General features: G+C 44.2%; 1 protein-coding gene across 5 annotated transcripts in view; it reads right to left on the minus strand.

Annotated features, from left to right (window-relative positions):
• TTC7B (tetratricopeptide repeat domain 7B) overlaps window positions 1-23,260 on the minus strand; it is a 239,818-nt gene that overhangs the window by 124,174 nt on the left and 92,384 nt on the right. For all 5 annotated transcript variants that reach the window (XM_029237235.1, XM_029237233.1, XM_029237234.1 and 2 more), the window contains exons 6-7: window positions 9,029-9,107; window positions 2,950-3,122 (exon numbers count right to left, since the gene is read on the minus strand). In XM_029237235.1, coding sequence (XP_029093068.1) covers window positions 2,950-3,122; window positions 9,029-9,107 — 252 coding nt within the window. The remainder of the gene's footprint in view (window positions 1-2,949; window positions 3,123-9,028; window positions 9,108-23,260) is intronic.

Below are 23,260 nucleotides of genomic sequence, written 5' to 3' on the forward strand. Positions count from 1 at the left end.
TTCACTGGTGAATTCTACCAAACATTTAAAGAAGAATTAATAATAATTCTCCATAAAACCTTTCCAAAAATAGAAGAGGAAGGAATATCTCCCACTCATTCTACGAGGCTAGTATTATCCTCATACCAAAATTAGACAAAGACATCATGAGAAAAGAAAATTATAGATCAATTATTTTATGACTATTGATGCAAAAATCCTCAACAAAATACTAGTAAATCAAACTCAGTAATAAATAAGGATTATATACCTAGTGGGATTCACCTAGGAATGCAAGGTTGGCTTCATATCTGAAAATCAATTAATGTAATACATCACATCAATAGAATAAAGGACAAAAGCCAGATGATCATCTCAGTAGATACAGAAAAAGCATTTGACAAATTCAAAACCTTTTCACAAAAAAATATACTCAACAAATAAGATCAGGAATAAAATAAAGGTGTCCACTCTTGCCACTTCTATTCAACATTGTACTGGAGGTTCTACCCAGGGCAATTAGGAAAGAAAGTGAAATAAAAGCCATCTATGTTAGGAAGAAGTAAAACTATATTTGCAGATGACATGATCTTGTATATAGAAAATCCTAAAGAATCTAAAAAAAAACTATTAGAACTAATAAACAAGCTCAGCAAGACTTCAGTATACAAGATCAATATAGAAAACCAATTTTACTTCTATATACTTGCAATGAACAGCCCCAAAATGAAATTAATAATAACAATTCCATTTGTGATAGCATCAAAAAGAACAGCACACACACCAAAACACCCTTAAGAATAAGTTTAACAAAAGAAGTGCAGGGCTTCCCTGGCGGCGCAGTGGTTGAGAGTCCGCCTGCCAATGCAGGGGACACGGGTTCGTGCCCCGGTCCGGGAAGATCCCACATGCTGCGGAGCGGCTGGGCCCATGAGCCATGGCCGCTGAGCCTGCGCGTCCGGAGCCTGTGCTCCGCAATGGGAGAGGCCACAACAGTGAGAGGCCCGGGTACCGCGAAAAAAAAAAAGTGCAAACCTTATACCCTGAAAACTACAAATTGTTGCTGAAAAAAGTTAAAGAAAACCTAAATAAATGGAAAGATATCCCATGTTCATGGATCAGAAGACTTAATATTGTCAAGATGGCAATACTCCTCCAACTGAGCTACAGATTAAATGCAATTCCTACAAAATTCCAGTTGCCTTTTTGTTTTTTTTTTTTTTTGCAGAAATAGACAAAATGATCCTAAAATTCATGTGAAAATACAAGTGTTTGGGGGATGGCGGGTGACAGCTAAGGGGTGCTAGGTTTATTTTGGGGGTAGTGAAAGTATTCTAAATTTGACTGTAGTGATGGGCTATATGACTATATTAAAAGCTATATTAATGTGAATTGTACACTTTAAATGAATGAATTATATAGTATGTGAACTATATCTCAATGAAACAGTTTAAAAAAATGTGTGTATTTGTGTGAAATGAAACTTGTGTCTCAGTAACCTGTCACATGGGAATCTTCCCTTTAACTAATAACTTCATTTAACTAGATCTGCATTTTGCCTCCATGATTCTCCTTGTACAGATGGGGAAACGGATATTAAAAGAGTGACAGAGGCTGAGTGGTTTAGGAAATAAGGGAGAAGTGGCCAGCACTGTGAGCTTCTCTGCCTTCAAGGGGTGAGGCCACACTGGAATCGCACCCAGAGAGACACAGGGCTTCATCCATGTGTCAAACTTGATTGGGGGAGGGAACAAGAATTAGATTCTTCAATATACCGGCACTTTGGCTATTAAGAAGCATCTGAAGCAGAAGAAAACTCTAGGATCTATTTTTAAGATTTAAATATCACCTAAAAAAGAACCCCAATCCTGCTGCTAAATAATGCATAATGAGGGGTCAGCATTTTAAAAGTGAGTTTGAGAATTGCTAGAACAGATGTTCTATGAATCCAGATAAGTACTAAGGAGTAAACGCAGGGAAAAGTTAAGAAAATGCTCAGGAGTCTGAATCCATATAAGAAATGCAAATTGAACAAGGTGAGGAGGGAGACAAATGCCAGGGTCAATTTAAGAGGATTAAGAGGCAGTTACCCTGAGAAATGCTGCCCCTTGTAAAATGCGGCATTGCGTTCAGAAGTCACACACGTAATAACTATCTAATCACCCCATGTCTGTCAGTGCTTTCTGGGGCCTCAGAAGCAGCAGCCTGCGGTCTTTCAGCCATTTTTCCAATTTGTAATGACTAAAGAAGGTTTCCGTATTTATTCTTGCACGTTCCCCTTTGCTTCATGGAGAGGTTCTGAAAAGCCATCATGCCTTGTCCTTGTAGGAACAAAGACGGGAAGGAAAGCTTTGAGGGGAGGAATGAGTCAACCCCTGTTCCCGTCTCCCCGCCTTCTTGTGGTCTCTCTCCCTCCCACCTCCTCCTTCCCGGACCTGGGGAAATCCCAGGCTGAGACCGGAGTGTTTCCCTAGCCCATTTTCCTCAAAGGTGATCAAGTTCCCAATCCAAAACTTAAACCAATTAAAACATTCTAAAGAGACATCACCTTCCAATCACCTGTAAATTATCAAATTCGTCTTCTTCTTCCAGCTAATTCAGTTTAAAACAAGCTTTTAAACAAAAGGATCAAGGAATTGCTGAGGAAAAGTAAAGAAAAGTCAACTCTGGCTTACTAATAGCTTTGTCACTGACTGCTGTATGGTTCTGCGGTTCTTATAATAAACGAAATGAAAATCCCCAAGACCAACAGTGAAGGCTGAGAATGGCAGCCAAGCACTAGATGAGAGCATTTCCCTGCTCAAAACGTCCCCACTCAGGCATGGATATTTGCTGAAATTATGAAGAGTAAAGAGCTATCTTTATTAAACTGGTAGAAAATCTACCCTTGAACTTCTATTCAATCCTTACATTTTCCTGAAGTTTCCCTCCCATCCCCTAACCTACAGATGAGGACACCAACTCCCATACTTCTCTCCTGAGTAGACACGGGCTTTCCGCGTGAGGGTGTAGGTTTTTGTGTTTGCTCCTTTCCGGAGAGGATCGTCCAGAGGTGACTGGCATGGTGGATTCTCCAGAGGGTTCCAGTAGCTCTGCTCACACATACCCCGCAACAAGATCTCCGCCAGCTGCCTGGCTATTGTCTGGGGACACAAAGGAGCAAAGGCACAGCCATGAATCTATTTTGTATCATTCATTCATTCATTCGCTCATTTAATAAATATGTTTTAGTCATCACTTTGTCATCACTGTTCCAAGACTCATAATTAAAAATGTCTACTCCTATGATGAAAATTATATCAGTTGATGACAAAAAAAGAAAAGAAAAAATGATACACTAAGATATTTGAAAGATTAAAAAAGAAATAAGTTTATGCCCTTCAAATGCTGCCCTGCCTCTGTTATACTCTGGAACACTAAACATGTTTTATACCGGAAACAACTGAAACTTTTAGTTAAGCTCTTTTCCAAAAGCTCTTATAAATAATAGGTGAACTGCAAATATTTTCATCACCTCCCAACCGAGGCCTGCCAAAGCCCGACCTTGGCAGAAAGCCAGTACTCAACCTAGATGATGTAATCCCTGAAAAAAAATCTCTTCGTTGATGATAAGATGATGTTCAGTGCAGATTTTTAGAATGTCTTCCTTCTTCGGAGTGCCAAGGGCAAGTCCTTCACAGCCCCACCCTGCGACTCAGTACCTGAGGCCCCGTGCTTACTGCATCCTGGCCCTTCAGCCCAAAGGTTCCCACTGGCCTTGAGCAAAGTGGAGAGCTGGCAAAGTGACTATGGCTACTGATCCAGAAGACCGTTTTTTTAAAGCTGGGTAGGGATCTCCTTTCTTACTGTGAAAACCCAGAAACATCCAGATCTTGTTCTTCTAAGTTAGGTGCAGATTACTATGTTTTTCCAAACTCTATAGCTCCACTGCCTAGAACAGCATCACGTAGATGTATGGGGGAGGGAGATGTGGCAGCTACTAAGAAGTACTTTGTTAACTGATGCATATCACTTAACTTACCTCGTAACCTTCCAGTGACAAAGAGGAGAAGTAAAAAAAAAAAATCCCTCCGAAAATAGAAGCGCTGCATCTCAGGGTGGTCCAGGCCGCCTCACAATCCGCCAGAGGTGGCCAAAGATAACTTCAACCAGCAGGTTTTTCCACAAGGTTTTAGCATTCTTTGGAAGATGCAGACAAAGAATGCTGATCTTCCCTGACAGTGAGCCTTTTTAAATAAACATTTTCCAGAGGAGAACTTTGCTAGGCTTTCACCCATGTGAAATCTCTTAAAACACCACAAGGAATCCTAAATGCAACCAAATCACTAGCTTAGTGGTTTCTGATAGCCACTGGGTAAAGGCAAATTTTCTTCATTATTCCAAAGTAAGACTCACTAGCTTTAAATGTCTATAAAAATGTGAAATTAAATGCACTCCTATCATCCCCAACTGAGCCATCTGTAAAGATCTCATAAGAGCACAATTTTTAGGACCTAAACAGTTCCTGAACTGTTTTCTTAAACCTTCCATTACAGCCTCATTTTGATCTCACTGCAGTCATATAAGCTAATGACTTCTGCTGGAAGCGTCAACTAGCAAAAATAACCTCCACTCACTATAGCTGAGAAAAAAACGTTAAAGGAGAAAAATGAACAAAGAACTTCACTTTCTGGATGTATCTGCCATGGAGGGATTCTAAAGTTGTAAAAGTCTCTGCCCTCAAAACAGTTTGCTTGTCCACTGCTGGATAGCTCACGCTAGATCTCATTTTCCCTCAAGGTATTAACCTTCCAGAGAGATTTTTAAAATGAGGTTATGTGATTGCACATTTTAAAGGCATCACCTCGTCATGCATTACCGATTAGGAAGGATGTTGGCTGTGTTCACTGAAATCTCAAATGAAGTTCAGAAAAGGAGATTAAATATGAGAAATTATCAGCAAGATCACCAATATCTATGATACCTTTTATGTTTTATACTCCGGTTATATTTAGCTTGCGGTTTAAATGTCTAAAAATTGTTGGTAGCTACCAAATACATTTCAAATACATTTAGAATTAAAGGAAGGAAAGGAGAGAAGCTGGTCTGGAAGAAGACTTGAACTTCTTTGTACAAACTGGGTCATTAAATGCACTTTTTTGTATGTGATTTTAAATTGTGATAAAATTCACATAACATAAAATTCACCATGTTAACCATTTTAAAGTGTACAGTCCAATGGCATTTAGCACATTCACCATGTTGTACAACCATGACCACTCTAGTTCCAGAACATTCTTTACCCTAAAAGGAAACCCCATACCCTCTAAGAAGTCACTCTCCATTCTCCCTCCTTCCACCCCCTGGGAACAACTAATCTGCTTTCTGTCACTATAGGTTTGCCTCTTCTGGACATTTCACATAAATGGAATCATATAATATGTGGTCTTTTTGTGTCTGGCTTCTCTTACTTAGCATAATGTTTTCAAGGTTCATCCATGTGGTAGCATGAATCAGTACTTCATTCCTTTTTATAGCCGAATGATATTCCATTGTATGGCTAGACCACATTTTGTTTATTCAGTCATCAGTTGGTAGACATTTAGATTGTTTCCGTCTTTTGGCTACTGTCAATAATGCTGCTATGAACATTCATACACAAGTTTTGCTTTGAACACCTGCTTTCAATTATTTGGAGTACTTATCTAGAAATGGGGTTTCTGTGAATGTACTTTTAAATCCTTCTCTGCTATGGTCTCACACCAGAGTTTACAAAGCAACTTTTTCATCTCATAAGGATATCATAAATTTGTAATTATCAGCTAATCTAAAAAGAATCATACAGCAATTAAGGCTGATGGAAACACTGTCTTATAAGTGGCAATAGCTGGAGAAGTTTCCTGATGTCCACCGGAAACCAAGACACCGGTGTAGACTTCCCAGGAAATGCTTCTCAACTAGAGTGGGCAACGACTCACTTGTGGAAACTAGAAAATACGGATTTTCGGGCCCTGCCGCAGACTGACTCAGTTGGCACTTCTGAGGTCAGGTACAGGGATGTGTATTTGCTCAAAGTTCCTCAGATGGTTCTGATGCACACCTTTCGTTAAGCACTCAAGGGATTAGAAACGGTTTAACTTAGGTCACTTGAGAACCATCAACCAAGACCAAAGGTGTACTTGCAACTCAAGTGTGACATTGAGTGGGAAGTGACTCCCCCGCTTACATTAACACTAACCAGTCAGTTAACAGCTGAAAGTGCCCAGGGGCAGCTTTATCTACACAGGCTTTCTTTAGAAGCCTCTTCACTGGGCTTCTCAGAAAAAAGAAAAAAAAAAAAAGAAGAAGAAGAAAACTGTCTTCCTTCCTAACATCTCTAGTCAGAATCCTACCTCACAGGATTTTTATAAGTTAAAACACATTGATTTGAAAATCATAAACCTTAGACAATAACGGAAGATATTCTCTAATTTTGATAAATAATATTGGAGTAAGCAGCAAGCAGATTCTCACAGTGCAGTGCATGCACTCAACCTTTTAACGAGGAAACACCCTTTATTTCCTTAACAAAGTATATATTTTTTGAGAGTCTATAAGCAATTTTGAAAGACTGGCATTTTTTTTTTTAATTTTTATTTATTTATTTATTTATTTATGGCTCCGTTGGGTCTTCGTTGCTTTGCACAGGCTTTTTCTAGTTGTAGCACATGGGGGCTACTCTTTGTTGCGGTGTGTGGGCTTCCCATTGCGGTGGCTTCTCTTGTTGCAGTGCACAGGCTCTAGGCATGCGGGCTTCAGTAGTTGTGGCTCGCGGGCTCTGGAGTGCAGGATTGGTAGTTGTGGTGCACGGGCTTAGATGCTCCGCGGCATGTGGGATCTTCCCGGACCAGGGCTTGAACCTGTGCTCCTGCACTGGCAGGCAGATTCTTAACCCCTGAGTCACCAGGGAAGCCCAAAAGATTGGCATTTTAAATGTGCTTTTAAAACAATTATAAGAACACTTGCCAATATAACCAGTTACTTTCATTGTGCTTCCAAATCTTAGAAGAAGCTATTCATGCTGACCAGTTCAGAAGTTTTATGGAATGTTGGGAGTAGGTCAGTTTGAGAGAAAAGATAGATGGCAATAATTTTTATCCATATATATATATATTTTTTGCGGTACGCGGGCCTCTCACTGTCGTGGCCTCTCCCGTTGCGGAGCACAGGCTCCGGACGCGCAGGCTCAGCGACCATGGCTCACGGGCCCAGCCGCCACACGGCATGTGGGATCCTCCCGGACCGGGGCACGAACCCGTGTCCCCTGCATCGGCAGGCGGACTCTCAACCACTGCATCACCAGGGAAGCCCTATTCATATTTTTGCAGGGTTTTTTCCCTTAAAGGACTGTGAAGATCAAAATGTTTTGTTTGAACTTCTGAAGGCACACATAAATCATATAATACATAAGCAGATATCGAAGACCAAGTGAGTTCTTGGTGCGGTGTGTGTGTGAAGTCGCCTGTCTTGTCTTACCTCCCATAATTCTAGGAAAGCCTATGGCTTAGCCATCTGGGCCAGTGAGTTGTATGTCCACATCCTTAGCATGAAGATACAGCCCCATTTCCCAGGACAGGAATCTCTTAGCCTTGCCCAACTGAACACTGTCCCACAGCATTTAAAGGACTCGTGATAATGGGAGGACAACAGCATGGATGACGGTCTTAGTGGGGCTGCCACATCGGCTGGGGCCTGGGGCACTTCTTAGCTTCCATGAGCACCAGGCCTCACCCAAACACTCGATGACTCTGGCTCTGAAGGGTAAACTGTGGAGGTATAATTAATGAGCCTCCCAGACAGGAAGGTGAAAGGTTTAAAAGGAAAGAGAGAGAACTCAAGTCAACAGGAGAGCCAAGCTGCTGATTAACCAGTCTATTTCACTAGCTTTTCTATTTCTGGGTTTTATGGTCACTATAGTTAGTCCAACAGCTAGGTTCTCCTCAGGATCTAATCTGCTTTGCTCTGTCTGGGTTTTGGTATGAATCATCGGCCTACAACTAACCCTTCACCGCACTGGCATCAGGAGGGTATACCTTCTAACTGCTATACAGGATGCATTTTTTATGTTTCAAGAGAGAGCATTACCGAGAAGCAACTGAAAAGATGCTCAACATCATTAGCCATCAGGGAGTGCAAATCAAAACCACAATGAGACAGCACTTTACACCCACTAGGATGGCTAGTCTATAATGTCTATATTACTAAAGAAAAAGATAATAAACACGTGTTGTTGAGGAGATGGAAAAACTGGAACCCTCATAATTTCTGGTGAGAATGTAAAATGGTGCAACCGATTTGACAAATAGCTTGGCAATTCCTCCAAATGTTAAATGTAGAGCTACCATATGACCTAGCAATTCCACTCCTAGGTATATACTCAAGAAAAATGAACACATATATACACATAAAAACTTGCATGAGAATGTTTGTAGCAGTATTATTCATAAAAGCTGAAAAGTGGAAACAAAAAATGTCTATTGACTGATGACTGAATAAACAAAAATGTGGTCTATCCATACGATGGAATATCATGCTGCAACGAAAAGGAATGAAAGACGGACACATGGTATAACGTGAATGATCCTTGAAAACACTATGCTAAGTAAAGGAAGCCAGTCACAAAAAAGACCACACACTGTATAATTCCATTTATATGAAATGTCCAGAAGAGGCACACCATAGAAACAGGAAGTAAATTAGTGGCTGTCAGAAGCTGGGGAAAGGGAAGAATGGGGATTGACTAGTAATGGGCATGGAGATTTTGGGGGAGTGATGAGAATGTTCTGAAATTAAATATTAGTTTCAATTCTAATTGAAACTGAACAATTCTGTGACTACTAAAATCTCATGACTTTGGGTGAACGTATGATGTGTATATATATATGCTTCACTGAGATATAATTTATAATGTATAATGTCTATATTACATAGTATGTTATGATATATAATATATTATTTATAATACACGTATGAAAGAGAGAGAGGCACTTGAAGTGCCTCGGGCCTCAGCCAAGTCATTAGTTACACTTACCATTCGCAGGTTCTGGGTTGTTCTCGTTTCCACTGCTCTGAGGATCTCTCTAAATCTCCCGACTCCTCGCGTCAAGTTCCTGTGTGCACACAGAATTTGACAGGGTTTCCGTCTGGCATGTATTAATGTTAAATATTTTATACACATATTTCAATTCATTTTGCCTACATAAAAGCTGCTGGCGAGACTGTAAGCAATCATTCTGCACCTGCCTGTCCATCTTTGTTCAACTCTGAAAAGTTTGACCTAGGATCAATGGTCTTTTGAACTTCCAGAATTCAATTTTCTCGAGAAAATAAATGTCGGAAGATCAGATCCGAGGCAAAAAACAAAAGGCAAGATATCTTTCCAGAGTCTATCTTCTACCTCACAGTGGCTGAGGAGTTTTCCTGCTCTGCTGAGTGGTGCTGAAAACTCTATCTTTTCACCGCAAGGTGGGTGGCAAAGGGGTACAGGAGTATCAACAAGGCACTGTGTGCAACGTGGGAAAGGCTTCTTGTGACCTGCAACCTTTACAGGCAAGACAAAGAGAAAAGGTATGAAAAATGAGGGGCTCCACCAAGCAACCACTCCGTGTCTTCGAGAACATACGTCACTGCCCAGTAAACCCATCGGCCCCTCCTGCCCCCAGCGAGGCAGAGGGTCACAGCCCCTCCCACAGTTAGTGAGCGCTGGCTGGAGGCTGGCGCCACCTGACTGGGGCCAGCATACCTCATTTTGGTGCCCACACACCTCACAGAGACGTGCAGGGCGACACGTTTCGTGAAGGGACAGTAATTTGTTAGTAAATCCCGGTCCATATGCCCAGACCCCACTTGCTGTCTGCCCCCTCTGAAAGCTGTGCCTGACCCATTCAGCTGGGAGCGTTTCCCAGCAGGTCCCTTTACATCGAGCACCGCCACCTCCTACGACAGAACCCCGTGATATTTATAACCTGCTCGTTAGAACACATCTCAGCTTTCCAAAAAAGCCACAGAGCGGGTCAGCCGGTGCGCACCTGTCAGCCAGCCTCTGCAGTCTGTGGCAGAAGCTCTAGGTATTCAGCTCTCTTCTTGGATGACATTTTGAATCACACAAAGGGATTAAATCAAACTGAAGGTGAGTTCTGTATGCTACGAGCACTCACAAGGGCTATTAATTCGTGTCTTATACCTAACGTGACATCCCAGGACACTGATTCACAAGAACAGCCCCAGAACTTGAAGGTAATGGTTTATTGGCACAGATACGTCAATACTCCCATATCCCTCTCACCCACACATATCAGATGATACCAGATCAGAAGCTTTACGGTGGCATGAAAAGAGAGGCTTGCGCTTGGCAGTCCAGGCAGCACTAAAGGAGACGTGAATAAAAATTAGGTAACAGGTCCTGGGACATGCAATCTACACTGCTGCTTTCCCCTTCGTTTGCTTTTATGGGACCTGTGTTCACAGGTACCAGAGTACACTTGCTTTGGACTGAAGCTTGGTTCTGTTAAGTAACATGGTGGGGACAAAACAGCCACAGCTGACAAAGGGGATGGGCGGGGCAGAGCAGTCTCATTTTATTCCAGAATCGCAGATTAAGCTCCTACTATGTACAAAAAGAATGGCGTTTTGAACTGCGTGAAATAAGGTGGGACTGGGACAATATAGTTGGAGACCCAGGTTTAAAGGGCTGTTTTAGCGGGGTGGAAATTAAGCCTTGAGTAGGCAGTATCAAATCTATATAAGTCAGGGAAAGCTATCAGATGGGAATTGGCCATTTGGAATGTCTCCCAGGCCCTCTTTGCAGAGTGAGATACCTATCCAGTTACGCAAGCACAGAATCGTTTAGTTATAAGTGATCTGACACAACCTAGTCCACTGGGACACAGAAGAGAAATGGCTTGCTCAGACCTCCACACCCAGTGAGAGGGAGAGCTGGGACCTTTCGACCCAACCTCTCACCTTCCTGACAAAAGAAATGTGAGCCCTCAAAGTGAAGTGCAGCTCTAGAAGAAAGAACAAAATATGCATACGAGAAAGGTCTATGTTTTACATCATTAACATGAAAATTAATATATATACATAATACAAATCGGATGCGCTCCAGTGCTCCCAGCTAATGAGATTCTCCTAGGAACTGGTTCAAAACTGGAAAGAAAATCTGCTGGCCCAGGTGAAGCAGCCTGGTGTCCAAGGGTGAGGCCTCAGCTGCCCTAAATGAGAACCGACGGGTAGAGAAATTCAATTCCCCTCTGAGGCCGAGGTGTGGTTTCTCCCGTGCAGGACCGAGGCCCTCTGGTGGCGACTTCAGGAAGTCTCCGTGACCGAGAGGACGCCGCACAGGAGGCCAAACCGGTAGCAGCTGAGGGCGTATTCCTGACGCATTGACACTGCCTTTGAGGCAAATTCAAGTTTTTCTCAAACTGCTTCCAGTTTACTTCTGGGAAGAGCTTAGGATTCAGAACCAAATTCTTCCTGAAGCTGGGAGGAATCCTGCTTGTCAACAGCAGATCTGCAGTAACCGCAGAATGTCTCAGAAGGCCTCCGGCTGTGCTGGTCAAACGGCACCGTCAGGACAACCATGAGGCTGCCTGTCCACCCACAGGGCAGGAGGGAGGGGGACTGGAGGGGAGAGATCACCCAGCTTAAATATCAGAAAAGGAAATAAATATTCTAAGCGCAAAGACATACAATTCTCAGCAACTCTTATACCATTCATACATGTTTTTAGTCACATAATTTTATTCAAGCAATCACTTCCACTGTTGCCATGACAGCAGAAAAAAAAATTTTTAAGCTAGATGGATAATCATGATAGAAAGGAACAAAAAAAGGAATTAACTTGCAAGAATTCCATTCTAAAGGCTATGAAATACCCCAATTTGAGGGAAATAAACAAAAGCCACATGATTGTTTTCATGTCTCTAAACTCTTAGTTTATTCTTAAAATGTGGAGACCCATGAACTACCTGGAATGAACCGCTGCTTAAAAACTCCACTCCAAAATGAAGAGAAGAGAGACAAGGAATTTCCCCCGTTTTGAGGGTTTCCACAGACCCTCGACATTAGGTCATTTGTTCCATTTCAACACCCTTGACTGAGAGAGTGCAATGATGTCAAAATCCATTATGGTAAACTATTCTTAAAAGGAAGGTTCTGGCCAGCATTCGAGCAGCAGGCACTGGCAAGCGGTCAGAACTTGGGGTTCAGCCCCTGCACCTCGCTTCCTGAGCTGGGTGCCCTTCCCTCCATGTGGAACGGTTCCCAACAGCTAAGCTCTTACCACGGAGAAAGGGCCTGCAAGTCCCTTGAGCACCAGCTGGTTGTTCAGCCGGACAGGCAGGTGAAACCTGCCAACATCACCGACAGTCCCCAGCCCAGCAGAGAGAGCCCAGGCCAGCGTCCTCAGCCTTGCTCTCGTGCAAACCCAGGCAAAGGAAAGCCCATCCACGGTCCACGGGGACACGTTCTAATCCCCCCCTTGACCTACTTCCTTTTTTTCTTCTCTCCTCCCTTTTCCATCAGGTTTCATCCTCCTCCCCCTGAGCCTCCTCCTTCCAGGTCTCATGTGCTGGTCCTCAGGTCACTGCAGAAGCATGACTTCCTGAGGACACCCAGGGAGGGCACTGACTGGCCAGCGCTCGGCCTCCCTCTTGACCCTTTGGGCCCTGAAAGCAGCACTTCTGAAGGCTGGTCTCTGAAATGTACATTCTGACGTACAAACCTACAATCGAACCAAGGGGGAAACGTACACGGGAAGGAAGCCAGAGTTCCAAAATCCAAATCCAAACGGAAAACCGAGGCTGGGAGAAACTCGGAGACCGGAGAACTATTTCACCTGGTGATGGGCAGCTATTTCAACTGCAAGCTCAATATATTTTATTTTTATATTTTTTATGTTCATTTCTTGGGAGCAGGGTGGAAAAATACAATTCTTCCCTTAACCTGTCCTTCCATACTCTCTTCTAACCTCAGAGTTTGGCCCAGGCCACCAATGCACTCAAATTCAATCTCAACTGTCATTGTCATCGCAAACTCAAAGTTCTGATGTGAATAAAATACTGGATGTCAAATTCCTGGGTAACAAGGGAAAGGTACCACTGCCAGCGTAGGTTCAGTATTTTTTCTCCTTCTCTGTGGTGGAGAACTTTATAACTAAAGATCAATTTTAGAACAAGTCAACACAGTAGATCTCTTAGAGGTAAGAAATCGTTCGGCTTTTTCCATGTTCTTTCATACCAACTGGCGCTTCTGAATCTCTTAAGCAGTAGGTTATTTCAATAATTACTGAGCACTGTTACATATCGGGTTCCAGGCTCATCCCTGAGGATACACTGGTGGACACGGGACAGCACCAGGAAGCTTGGATGGCTTCACATCCCCCATAAGAACCTAAGCGCCTTGAGGACCAAGATCTTTGTTTTGCTCACTGCCGTATCCCAAGCCCCTCAAACAGAGCTGGCATCCAGAAAGTGCTCAATAAATATGTGTTGAATGAATGAAAGTCAGAACTACCATGAGCTGAGTGAACCACGACCCCGAGGGGATGCATTTTCTACCTGTTTCTTACCCCCTTCGTTCTCACTGCACATGGACTGGCAGGCAGCACAGCAAGCTCCCTTTAAACAGAATACGTCTCATACATCCTCAGTCGTGTTTGTAGCATGGGTGTCTGGGAGAGCAGGGACACGCCTGTAGCAAGCAACGTACCCAGGCATGCCCAGCCTGCCAGCTTCTAGAGGGTTGTGTGGATAATGAGGATTTCGAGACTTTTGAAAAAACCTTTCGGACAGTTCAGGGAAACCTTGCTGCCCAGGTGCCTTTCCACATGCTCCTCTCTCTCTTTAAAGAGTCCTAAGTCATCCTTCAAGACCCAGGTCAAAGGCCACCTTTGAGAACCTTTTGTGAGCTTCCCCAGGAAGACACGACACTGCCTCCTGGTGTTGCCAACAAGTTTGTACATTTTTTTTTTTTTTTTTTTAAATTTTTGGCTGCGTTGGGTCTTCGTTGCTGCACGTGGGCTTTCTCTAGTTGGGGCAGGAGGGGGCTACTCTTCGTTGCGGTGCGGTGGCTTCTCTTGTTGCGGAGCATGGGCTCTAGGTGCATGGGCTTCAGTAGCTGTGGCACGTGGGCTCAGTAGTTGTGGCACGCTGGCTCAGTAGTTGTGGCACACTGGCTCAGTAGTGGCTTGCGGCCTCTAGAGCGCGGGCTCAGTAGTTGTGGCGCACGGGCTTAGTTGCTCTGCGGCATGTGGCATCTTCCCGGACTAGGGCTCAAACCTTTGTCCTCTGCACTGGCAGGCGGATTCTCAACCACTGCGCCACCAGGGAAGTCCAAGTTTGTACCTATTTTGAGCGTAGACAGCACTAAACCTGTGCTTTTCCTTTGTATTTATGTCTGCAGTCATCTTGAGAGCACAGGCCCTCTCGTACTCACCTCTTCTTGTCCTAACTGCCTCACAGAGCCAACCAGGTACCCAGTGACCCTCAGCAAGCTTTTTGTGGGGTGAGGGCAATCTTACATTCTGAAATCCCCTTCCCCATCTCCTGGCTGAAAAGCATGTTTGTGATCACAAAGAGGACAACTGAAGAGATCCTTCTCACACCAGGAGATCCATCCACCCTGTCAGTGTCTGGACACTGTCAGCACTTACAACCCTAGAAAAACACAGAGGGATACCATGTATCCCTAGGTCAATTTCTCTTCGTTCTCAGGCTTGGGAATTGCTTCCCCTTCATTTATACCACCCTTAGTATCATCTATGTGGAAAGAGTCTGGAATCGAAACCAGAACTCCAGATCCGGAAAGTGGGAGAAGAAAAAGACATCCTTCACAGTACGGAAGGCCACTTCTGGCCGGCTGTCAGGGAGCTGTTTTTCCCAGAATGGATTCCAGCTTCTCCCTCTGTGCACACTCTTCGCCTCAGATCCAGTGACATGCATTTGTGAAGACAGATGGCTTGCTGTAGTCAAGGGCCAGGGATCAAACCCACAACCTTGGCCTCATTAGCAAAGGACTCTCTCTGATCACTGGAGCGAGCCAGCTGCAACCTAGATATAGCAATGGAGGGTGTGACAACCGTGCACGCTGGGACCTGAACAAGAGGGCGAAGCTTCCGTAAGTCTCATTTCAAACCTAATGAGAGTCATACTAGGCTTAACAACATTTTTTGGACCACCCTGGCAACGAGGGCTTCCTCGTGACAAAAGCAGAGCAAACCAGGCATCCTAGTCAGCTGGCCAGGCAGCCACAGCACAGGGAGCAGCTGGGTCCTGGCAGCAGAGACACAGGTGGACGAGGCACAGGCAGCCCTGCGGGGCCCGGCCTGCTCACGCCTGTGACACGTGACAGCCAGACAAACTGTCCTGCCTGTGATGTATGACAGCCGGACAAACTGCCGTAGGGGCTCAGACGGAAGGACTACGCACCCTCCTACCCATTCTCTCCCCTCATCCCGACCCTGAGGCTCTGGGGAAACACGGGATACAGAAAGGCCTGCTCCTCTCCCATCCTCCTTCCTTTCAACCTTTGGAAATGAGTCAAAGGGTATCAATCCTCATTCAAACAATACACAGCGAGTGTCCACTGCACACGAGGAGAGGACCCCGGGGACGCAATGCTGGGCTTGCCAACAAACGTGCTTCCTCCCACAGACCTGGATCGTAACGAGGCTCAACTTGACCTGAGAGGCCTCACAGTACCTAACGCAGAGCTGGACTCCTCAATCTGACAGCACTTTTAACAAACAAACCAGAGCGCGTCTAACACATGAGGCTCGCTCTTCAGAGCACCCACCTGGAAATCCATGTACTCATCTAATCTACGTCCTCAAACTGAGGCAAAATAGAACGCGGACTCTGGAGTCAGTCTGGGCTCAGACCCAAGCTCTTCCACTTAACTAGTTGTTGACCTTGGGCAAGTGCTTGCCTCGGTTTCCTCATCTGTAAAATGGTGAGAACAAATGTACCCGCCTCATAGACTGGCTGTAGGAATTAAATGAGTTCATACCTGGAGTAAGTGCTTTTTAAGCACTCACCATGATTATCACTATTATCCTCAAAACTCTGCCATTGATCAAAACGGTTTTGGAATTCTGGAATCTACCTTCCAGTCAATGCACAGACATGAAAGTCTGTTTTACTTCTTTGGAGTCATTTAATTTTGAAGAAAAAAAAAGATATTCCCCAGTTTGATTCATTCATTCACTCTGCTATTTACTGAAAGCCTACCATGCTCACAATGACAAAAGACACGACTGATGTCAGGTGGAAGAGTGAAAAGCTCTTTCCTGGGGCCCTGTGGTCACTCTTGCAGGAAAGGATGGTGACATTGCCTAGGAGTGCTGGTGCCCATGGGGAGGAGCAGACAGTCTCCGCCAAAGGCCACCGGGCGAGGGTCAGAGCCCAACAACACAGATGAGGCAGAGGAGCCAAGGCTGTTAGCAGTTGAGTCCTTCTTGTTCTGGCTCAGCTAATACAGGTTTGCTCTGAATCAATCTGAGGTTGCTCTGAATCAATCAACAGGGGCCAGTCCAAACTCAAAAATGTGAGCTTGGGTGGCTGAGCCACTAGAGGTAGTTTAGTGGCTCAAAGTAGTGGTCCAGGAGGTTTAGCCACTGAAGTTCTAGGAGAGCCTGATACAAAGCTGACAAGAGCAAAGCTCAGCACCAACATCGTTCACTTCCACAGAGGGAAGTGTTTGCTCGAGACCAGCCCGAGGTGGGAGACACACACACATGTAGCATGAGGAGTGCAAGAGAGGCCAGGGCTCCACGGCCTGCCTCCAAGAAGGGACATAGCTTATTACGTGGAACCCTGATACGCACCAGGCCAATCTAATACTCATTTAAAATGTCAGTAATAAAGCAGAAGGAAAACAATCTAGGAGGTAGAACTGGTCTGCTAACAATATGGCTTCAAACATTCATGAATTCTAAGCAGCAGGGTCACATAGTTAGAAGGACTTCTGACCATCCTGTTCATCCAGTCACTTGGGCTGTGGAGAGGGGGAAAGGCAGAGAGGACATCAAGGGCGGGGGGCAGTCCTTCCAGATGGACCACAGTACTTAAGCTGAAGGTTCAATACAAGGATAAGAGGACAGTGTTCACTTCCATTCCAATAGCAGGAAACAGAACTGCATTTCCAAAACAACCTCTGGGGACAATATTTCAAAAGCTATGACAAGTGAGAAAAAATCCAAGGGACTCAGTTTAAAAATAACATATATAGGACTTTAGGGACTTCCCTGGTGGCGCAGTGCTTAAGAATCCGCCTGCCAATGCAGGGGGCACGGGTTCAAGCCAGGAAGATCCCACATGCCGCGGAGCAGCTAAGCCCATGCTCCGCAACTACTGAGCCTGCGCTCTAGAGCCCGAGAGCCACAACTACTGAGCCCGTGTGCCTAGAGCCCGTGCTCCACAACAAGAGAAGCCACCGCAATGAGAAGCCTGCGCACCGCGATGAAGAGTAGTCCTCAATCGCCACAACTAGAGAAAGCCTGCACTCAGCAACGAAGACCCAACGCAGCCAAAAATAAAATAATAAAATAAAAAAAAAATATATATATATAGGACTTTAAATGTCCAGGAGTCACGGGTCCAAACGCCTTCAGGAGCCAAGCAGGCAAGAGATGGGGGTGAGGAGAGCTGAGCGGGGACGGGGAATGGCAGCAACTCTGAAGGCGGCGCTCAGGCCAGGTCAGCCCGAGGGTCCCATTCAAAACCAGACCAGGCACCCTTGGAGGGGAAAGGAGGACCTTGGCCATGAAGCAGGCACATAAAAGCCTCCGGGAATTTTCTCGGGGAAAACAAAGCAGTATTGCCCAGTTTGAGGCAGCATGGTGCTGCTTGGAATCCTCACAGGTTCTTGTGAGTCAGGCTGGGAAAGATTAGTAAGTTGGGGATAGAAAAGAAGGAGAGGGCAAAGGTTGAGAGTGATCATGAGACGAGGAACAGAGACTGGAATGTGAGACATCTGGAAACAAGGCGAAGGGAAACAGTACCAGGCGCTGGGCCTCCACGGGAGGGGTAAGAGCCCGGGAAACAGGCTTCACCTTGCTGTACCTGCCTCCCCACCTGTAAAATGGGACTAATACCTGCTCCTGAGGCCTGGATAAGATGACGCCTGTAAAGTCGCTGGCCCAGCGCTCAAAATCATGTAATCCTCCCATTCCCCACCCTCCCCTAACCCTCGCACCACCCACCACCTGGTCCTCCGTTCCACACATAAACTGTTATCGGGTAAAAGCCAAAGACAGACACTGGTACGCTTGCGTACCTCTGGTTTACCAGAAGATACTGCAACATCAGAACTGGTTTCCATCATATAATATGGTCAAAATTTTGTTCTCAACTGACAGGTATTTAGCATCTTCTGTAGTTTTATACACGAAGAAACAAAGGTTCAGAGAAATTATGTAACGTGCCCGTGATCATCACACAGCCCACAGACAGAAGAGCTGGTATTTGAACCCAGGCCCAGTCTGACTCCAGTGCCCAGAAAAGTTGATGATCCCTGTCATGCAGAAGCCTGCAAAGAGTCTGGAAACTGTGACTAACTCCCATGACACAAAAGCAAAAGCACGACAGGGCAGAAGAGAAGCAAGGAAGGCTGGGAACAGCGAGGGCCAGGCCAAATTCCTACCAGGACACACTTGGCTCTGAAGAAGGGCTGTGATTCATGGCCCCTGCCAGTGGCGGCAGACAACAAAGGGACAGCAGAGCATTTCTGCCGCGTGGGCTAACCTTCACGGCAGAAAGAGAACTCTGAAGTGGACCAGGATGGACAAGGAGACTAACATTGACAAAATGATGATAATATAAAAACGGGTCTGTCCACAATTCGTTAGGACAAGCTTCTACATCAGATGCTTTCATCATACACCTCACAGAGTGGCCCTTCCCAGTCAGAATTCCCATCCAGTCACTCAGATGGTGAGCTCAACTGTACCTTCGCACCATCTATAGAAAAAAAAGCTTGTTAAGCACACGAGCAGGGCAAACATGATCTGTGGGGGGAATACTGAATTTGCTCAGCAGAATAAGCTATTTTCAAGCCCTTCTAAGCCATCCAGAAGAGCGGACATTTACTAATAGAGCCCTGACAAGATCATTACAAATGAATCCTCTCTCTCATCAAGAAAGCCTCCCTAAGACTTTCGGCTGCTGGGAACTTCCCTGGTGGTGCAGTGGTTGGGACTCCACGTTCCCAGTGCAAGGGGCCTGGGTTTGATCCCTGGTCAGGGAACCCGTGCATGGATCCCACATGCATGCCGCAGCTAGGAGTCAGCATGCTGCAACTGAGGAGCTGGCGAGCCTCAACTAAGGAGCCTACGAGCTGCAACTAAGACACAGTGCAGCCAAATAAATAAATAAAATAATTTTTTTTTTTTTTTTTGCGGTACGCGGGCCTCTCACTGTTGGGGCCTCTCCCATTGCGGAGCACAGGCTCCGGATGCACAGGCTCAGCGGCCATGGCTCACAGGCCCAGCCGCTCCGCAGCATGTGGGATCCTCCCGGACCGGGGCATGAACCCGTGTCCCCTGCATCGGCAGGCGGACTCTCAACCACTGCGCCACCAGGGAAGCCCTAAAATAAATATTTTTAAAGAAAAAGAGACTTTCAGCTGCTTCAGGATAGAGACGAGGTCTTCCAGGGTAAGACCAGCTGCACACCTGCTAGTCACAGGGCTGCTGTGAGGATCACATGAGGCCACAGTCACTGCTCAGTAAATGTTCGCCATCATCGCCTCCTTCTGAAGTGACACGAGCTGGTCCCACACCACCCCCAGCCCATTGTTCCAGATGGTTCTCCCACCAACCTAGTGAGCAGACAGGACTCGTTACCCTCAACTGACAGAGAGGGAAACTGAGTCCCAGAGATGGAATGGGAGAGGCCTGCCCAACAGTGCTGAGCGGGCAGCGGAGCCAGGACCGGGATCCCCAGTGCAGGGATCCTTCCCCTGCCCCTGCTCGGTGTCCTTCTATCCACCCCAACTATTTTTTTTAACTTTTTGTTATATAAAAAATAGACACAGAAAGCCACATAAAACAAATATATCGCTTGAGAAATTATTACAAGGCAAAAACACTTGTAACTATCACCCAAGTTTAAAAAAAAAAAAAGAATCGTTGTCACTCACCCCATCCCAGTTAACAGGCCTCTCCATCCAACCAAAGTAACTGCCCCCCTGACTTTCATAGTCATGGCCTCATTCCATTCCTTACAGCTTAATCACTCAAGTATACATCCCTGCACTTGCCCATTTTTTTTTTTTCTTACTTGATGAGTCTTTAAAATCTCGGTTAATCTACAGGTTCCCTTTCTACCTCTTTCTTTTCCTTACAATTTATCAGTTAAAGAATCTGAACTGCTTGACCTGTAGAGATTCCCATTGGCTGGAAAACCACACAGTCATGCAGTTCGATAGGAAAACCACAGAGTCATGCAGTTGGATATATTCCTCCTTTCCCTGTATTTCTTGCATTTGGGAGCTGGATTTTGAGGCTTCACCCATTCAGGTTCAATCCCTTTGCAAGACTTTGCCAGTCGTGTGTTCTTCCATCAGGAGGCACATTGGGTCCAGCTGTCGCTCTTTTTTTGCTGTTAGCTGCCCTTGATGCTTGATGGTTAGATACGTTAATTCACTGGGAGTTACAAAATGGTGACATGCTAATTCTCTCACTGCATTTTCACTTACTAGCTGGAATAATTTTATAGGGAGGTGTTTCCCTTCATCTAATATTTGGTTTTCCAGTTCATACGGTAAATGGAGGAAAAACATTTGATTCTTTCTTTCTGTCTACTTTGTTAGATACTGAATTAGAACTCATGAATTTAAACATATTTGATGAGACTATTGCAATTTTTATCCTTCTTTAAATTCAAATTGTCCCATATATGGCCTGAATTCCATGTTAGAAAACATAGCCCTAGAAATCTTTGATAGTTCTCTTGCTATCTGATATGTAGAGATTTTACAGGCTTGTCTTATTTATTTCCTACCCCAGAACTGAATGAGGTTTTTTAAATTGGAAAATGATACTTCAAGATCACAACCTAGGCACTAGGGACAGTCATTGCTACTGGGTCAGTCACTGAGCCAAACCTCCTCTCCTCTCCTTGTCTCTCTGAAGGACTTATTTAAAGGACCTCCTCTCTCTCTCTCTCTCTCTCTCTCTCTCTCTCTCACACACACACACACACACACACAAACATATATGTGTATATCTACACACACGCGCACACAAATACACATACAGACACACACACACACACAGATACCTAATGATTTCATACTGATATTTCCAATTCTGTCATTCAAATTGAGGACTACACTACAAATAACAAATGCTGGAAAGGGTATGGAGAAAAGGGAACCCTCCTACACTGTTAGTGGGAATATAAGTTGGTACAGTCACTATGGAGAACAGGTGGAGGTTCCTCAGAAAACTAAAAATAGAATTACCATATGATCCAGCAATCCCACTACTGGGCATATACCGGGACAAACCTATAATTCAAAAAGATACATGCACCCCTATGTTCATAGCAGCACTATTTCACAATAGCCAAGTCATGGAAAATACCTAAATGTCCATCGATAGACAAATGGATAAAGAAGATGTGGTACATATATATACAATGGAATACTACTCAGCTATAAAAAAGAATGCAATAATGCCATTTGCAGTAACATGGATGCAACTAGAGATTATGATACTAAGTGAAGTAAGTCAGAAAAAGATATACCATATGATATCAGTTATATGTGGAATCTAAAATATGGCACAATTATAAAGCAATTATACTCCAATAAAAAAATAAAATAAAATAAGGCACAAATTAACCTGTCTACAAAACAGAAACAGACTCACAGACACAGAGAACAGACTTGTGGTTGCCATGGGGGAGAGGGGTAGGGGAGGACAGGACTGGGAGTGTGGGATTAGCAGATGTAAACTATTATACATAGGATGGATAAACAACAAGGTCCTTCAGTACAGCATAAGGAACTATATTCAATATCCTGTGATAAACCATAATGGAGAAGAATATTAAAAAAAAAAGAATGTCGGGGCTTCCCTGGTGGCACAGTGATTGAGAGTCCACCTGCCGATGCAGGGGACACAGGTTCGTGCCCCGGTCCGGGAAGATACCACATGCCACAGGGTGGCTGTGCCCGTGAGCCATGGCCGCTGAGCCTGCGCGTCTGGAGCCTGTGCTCCGCAGCAGGACAGGCCACAACAGTGAGAGGCCCGCGTACCGCAAAAAAAAAAAAGAATGTCTATATGTGTATAACTGGGTCACTTTGCTGTACAGCAGAGATGGGCACAACATTGTAAATCAACTATACTTTTAAAAAATTAAATTAGAAAAAAACAAATTCAGGACTACAGAGTTTTTCCTTGATTTCTTCTATCTTAAATCTATTTTGCCTTTCTCCCACACCAAGAATCCTGGTTCCCAAGGACATGGGGGATAAGAGAATTAGAACATTCCATGACTATTAAGCTGCTCTATTTTATGTTACACAAAAACATTTCACAATATCAAATCATATCACCATCATTATGATTACTGAAAAGCTAAAAATCTTATTTTCTGCATATGCTATCAGCATTCTCCTTTCATTTTTTAGTTTATGGTTGTACTATATCTGTTATGAGACAATCAAAGAAATAGGGAAGCATGACCTATACTTTAAAAAAAAAAGAGTAGTCAATATAAACTCACTCTGAGTGAGCCTACGTGTTGGATTTAGCAAAGACTTCAAAGTACCTATTATAAGTATGATCAAAGAATTAATAGAAACTACGTTTAAAGATTAAAAGAAAATAGCAAGTCAGCAAATAGGGAATCTCAATAGAGAAACAGAAACTATAAAAATTAACCAAGTGGGGATTTTAGAGTTAAAAAGTATAACTAAAATTTAAAATTCCCTAAATGGGCTCAACAGCAGCTTTGAGATAGCTAAAAAATCACTGAACTTAAGATAAATGGATAAAAATCATCCAATCCAAAGAACAGAGGAAAAAAAAAGGCTGAAGAAAAACAGAGACACATAATGATAAAACTGCTGAAAAACAAATCTTGAAAGTAACAACAGAAAAATAATTAATCACATAGAGGGGAACAACAGTTAAGATTAATAGTGACTTCTCATCAAACATAGGGGAAGATATACCCAAAGTGATGAGAGAAAAAAAAAAAATCACCAAGAATTCTGCATGGCGTAAAATTGTCACTCAAAAATGATGGCAAAA

This window comes from Monodon monoceros, unplaced genomic scaffold (assembly GCF_005190385.1).
Source record: "Monodon monoceros isolate NGI ecotype Baffin Bay Population unplaced genomic scaffold, NGI_Narwhal_1 Super_Scaffold_21, whole genome shotgun sequence".
Taxonomy (NCBI): domain Eukaryota; kingdom Metazoa; phylum Chordata; class Mammalia; order Artiodactyla; family Monodontidae; genus Monodon; species Monodon monoceros.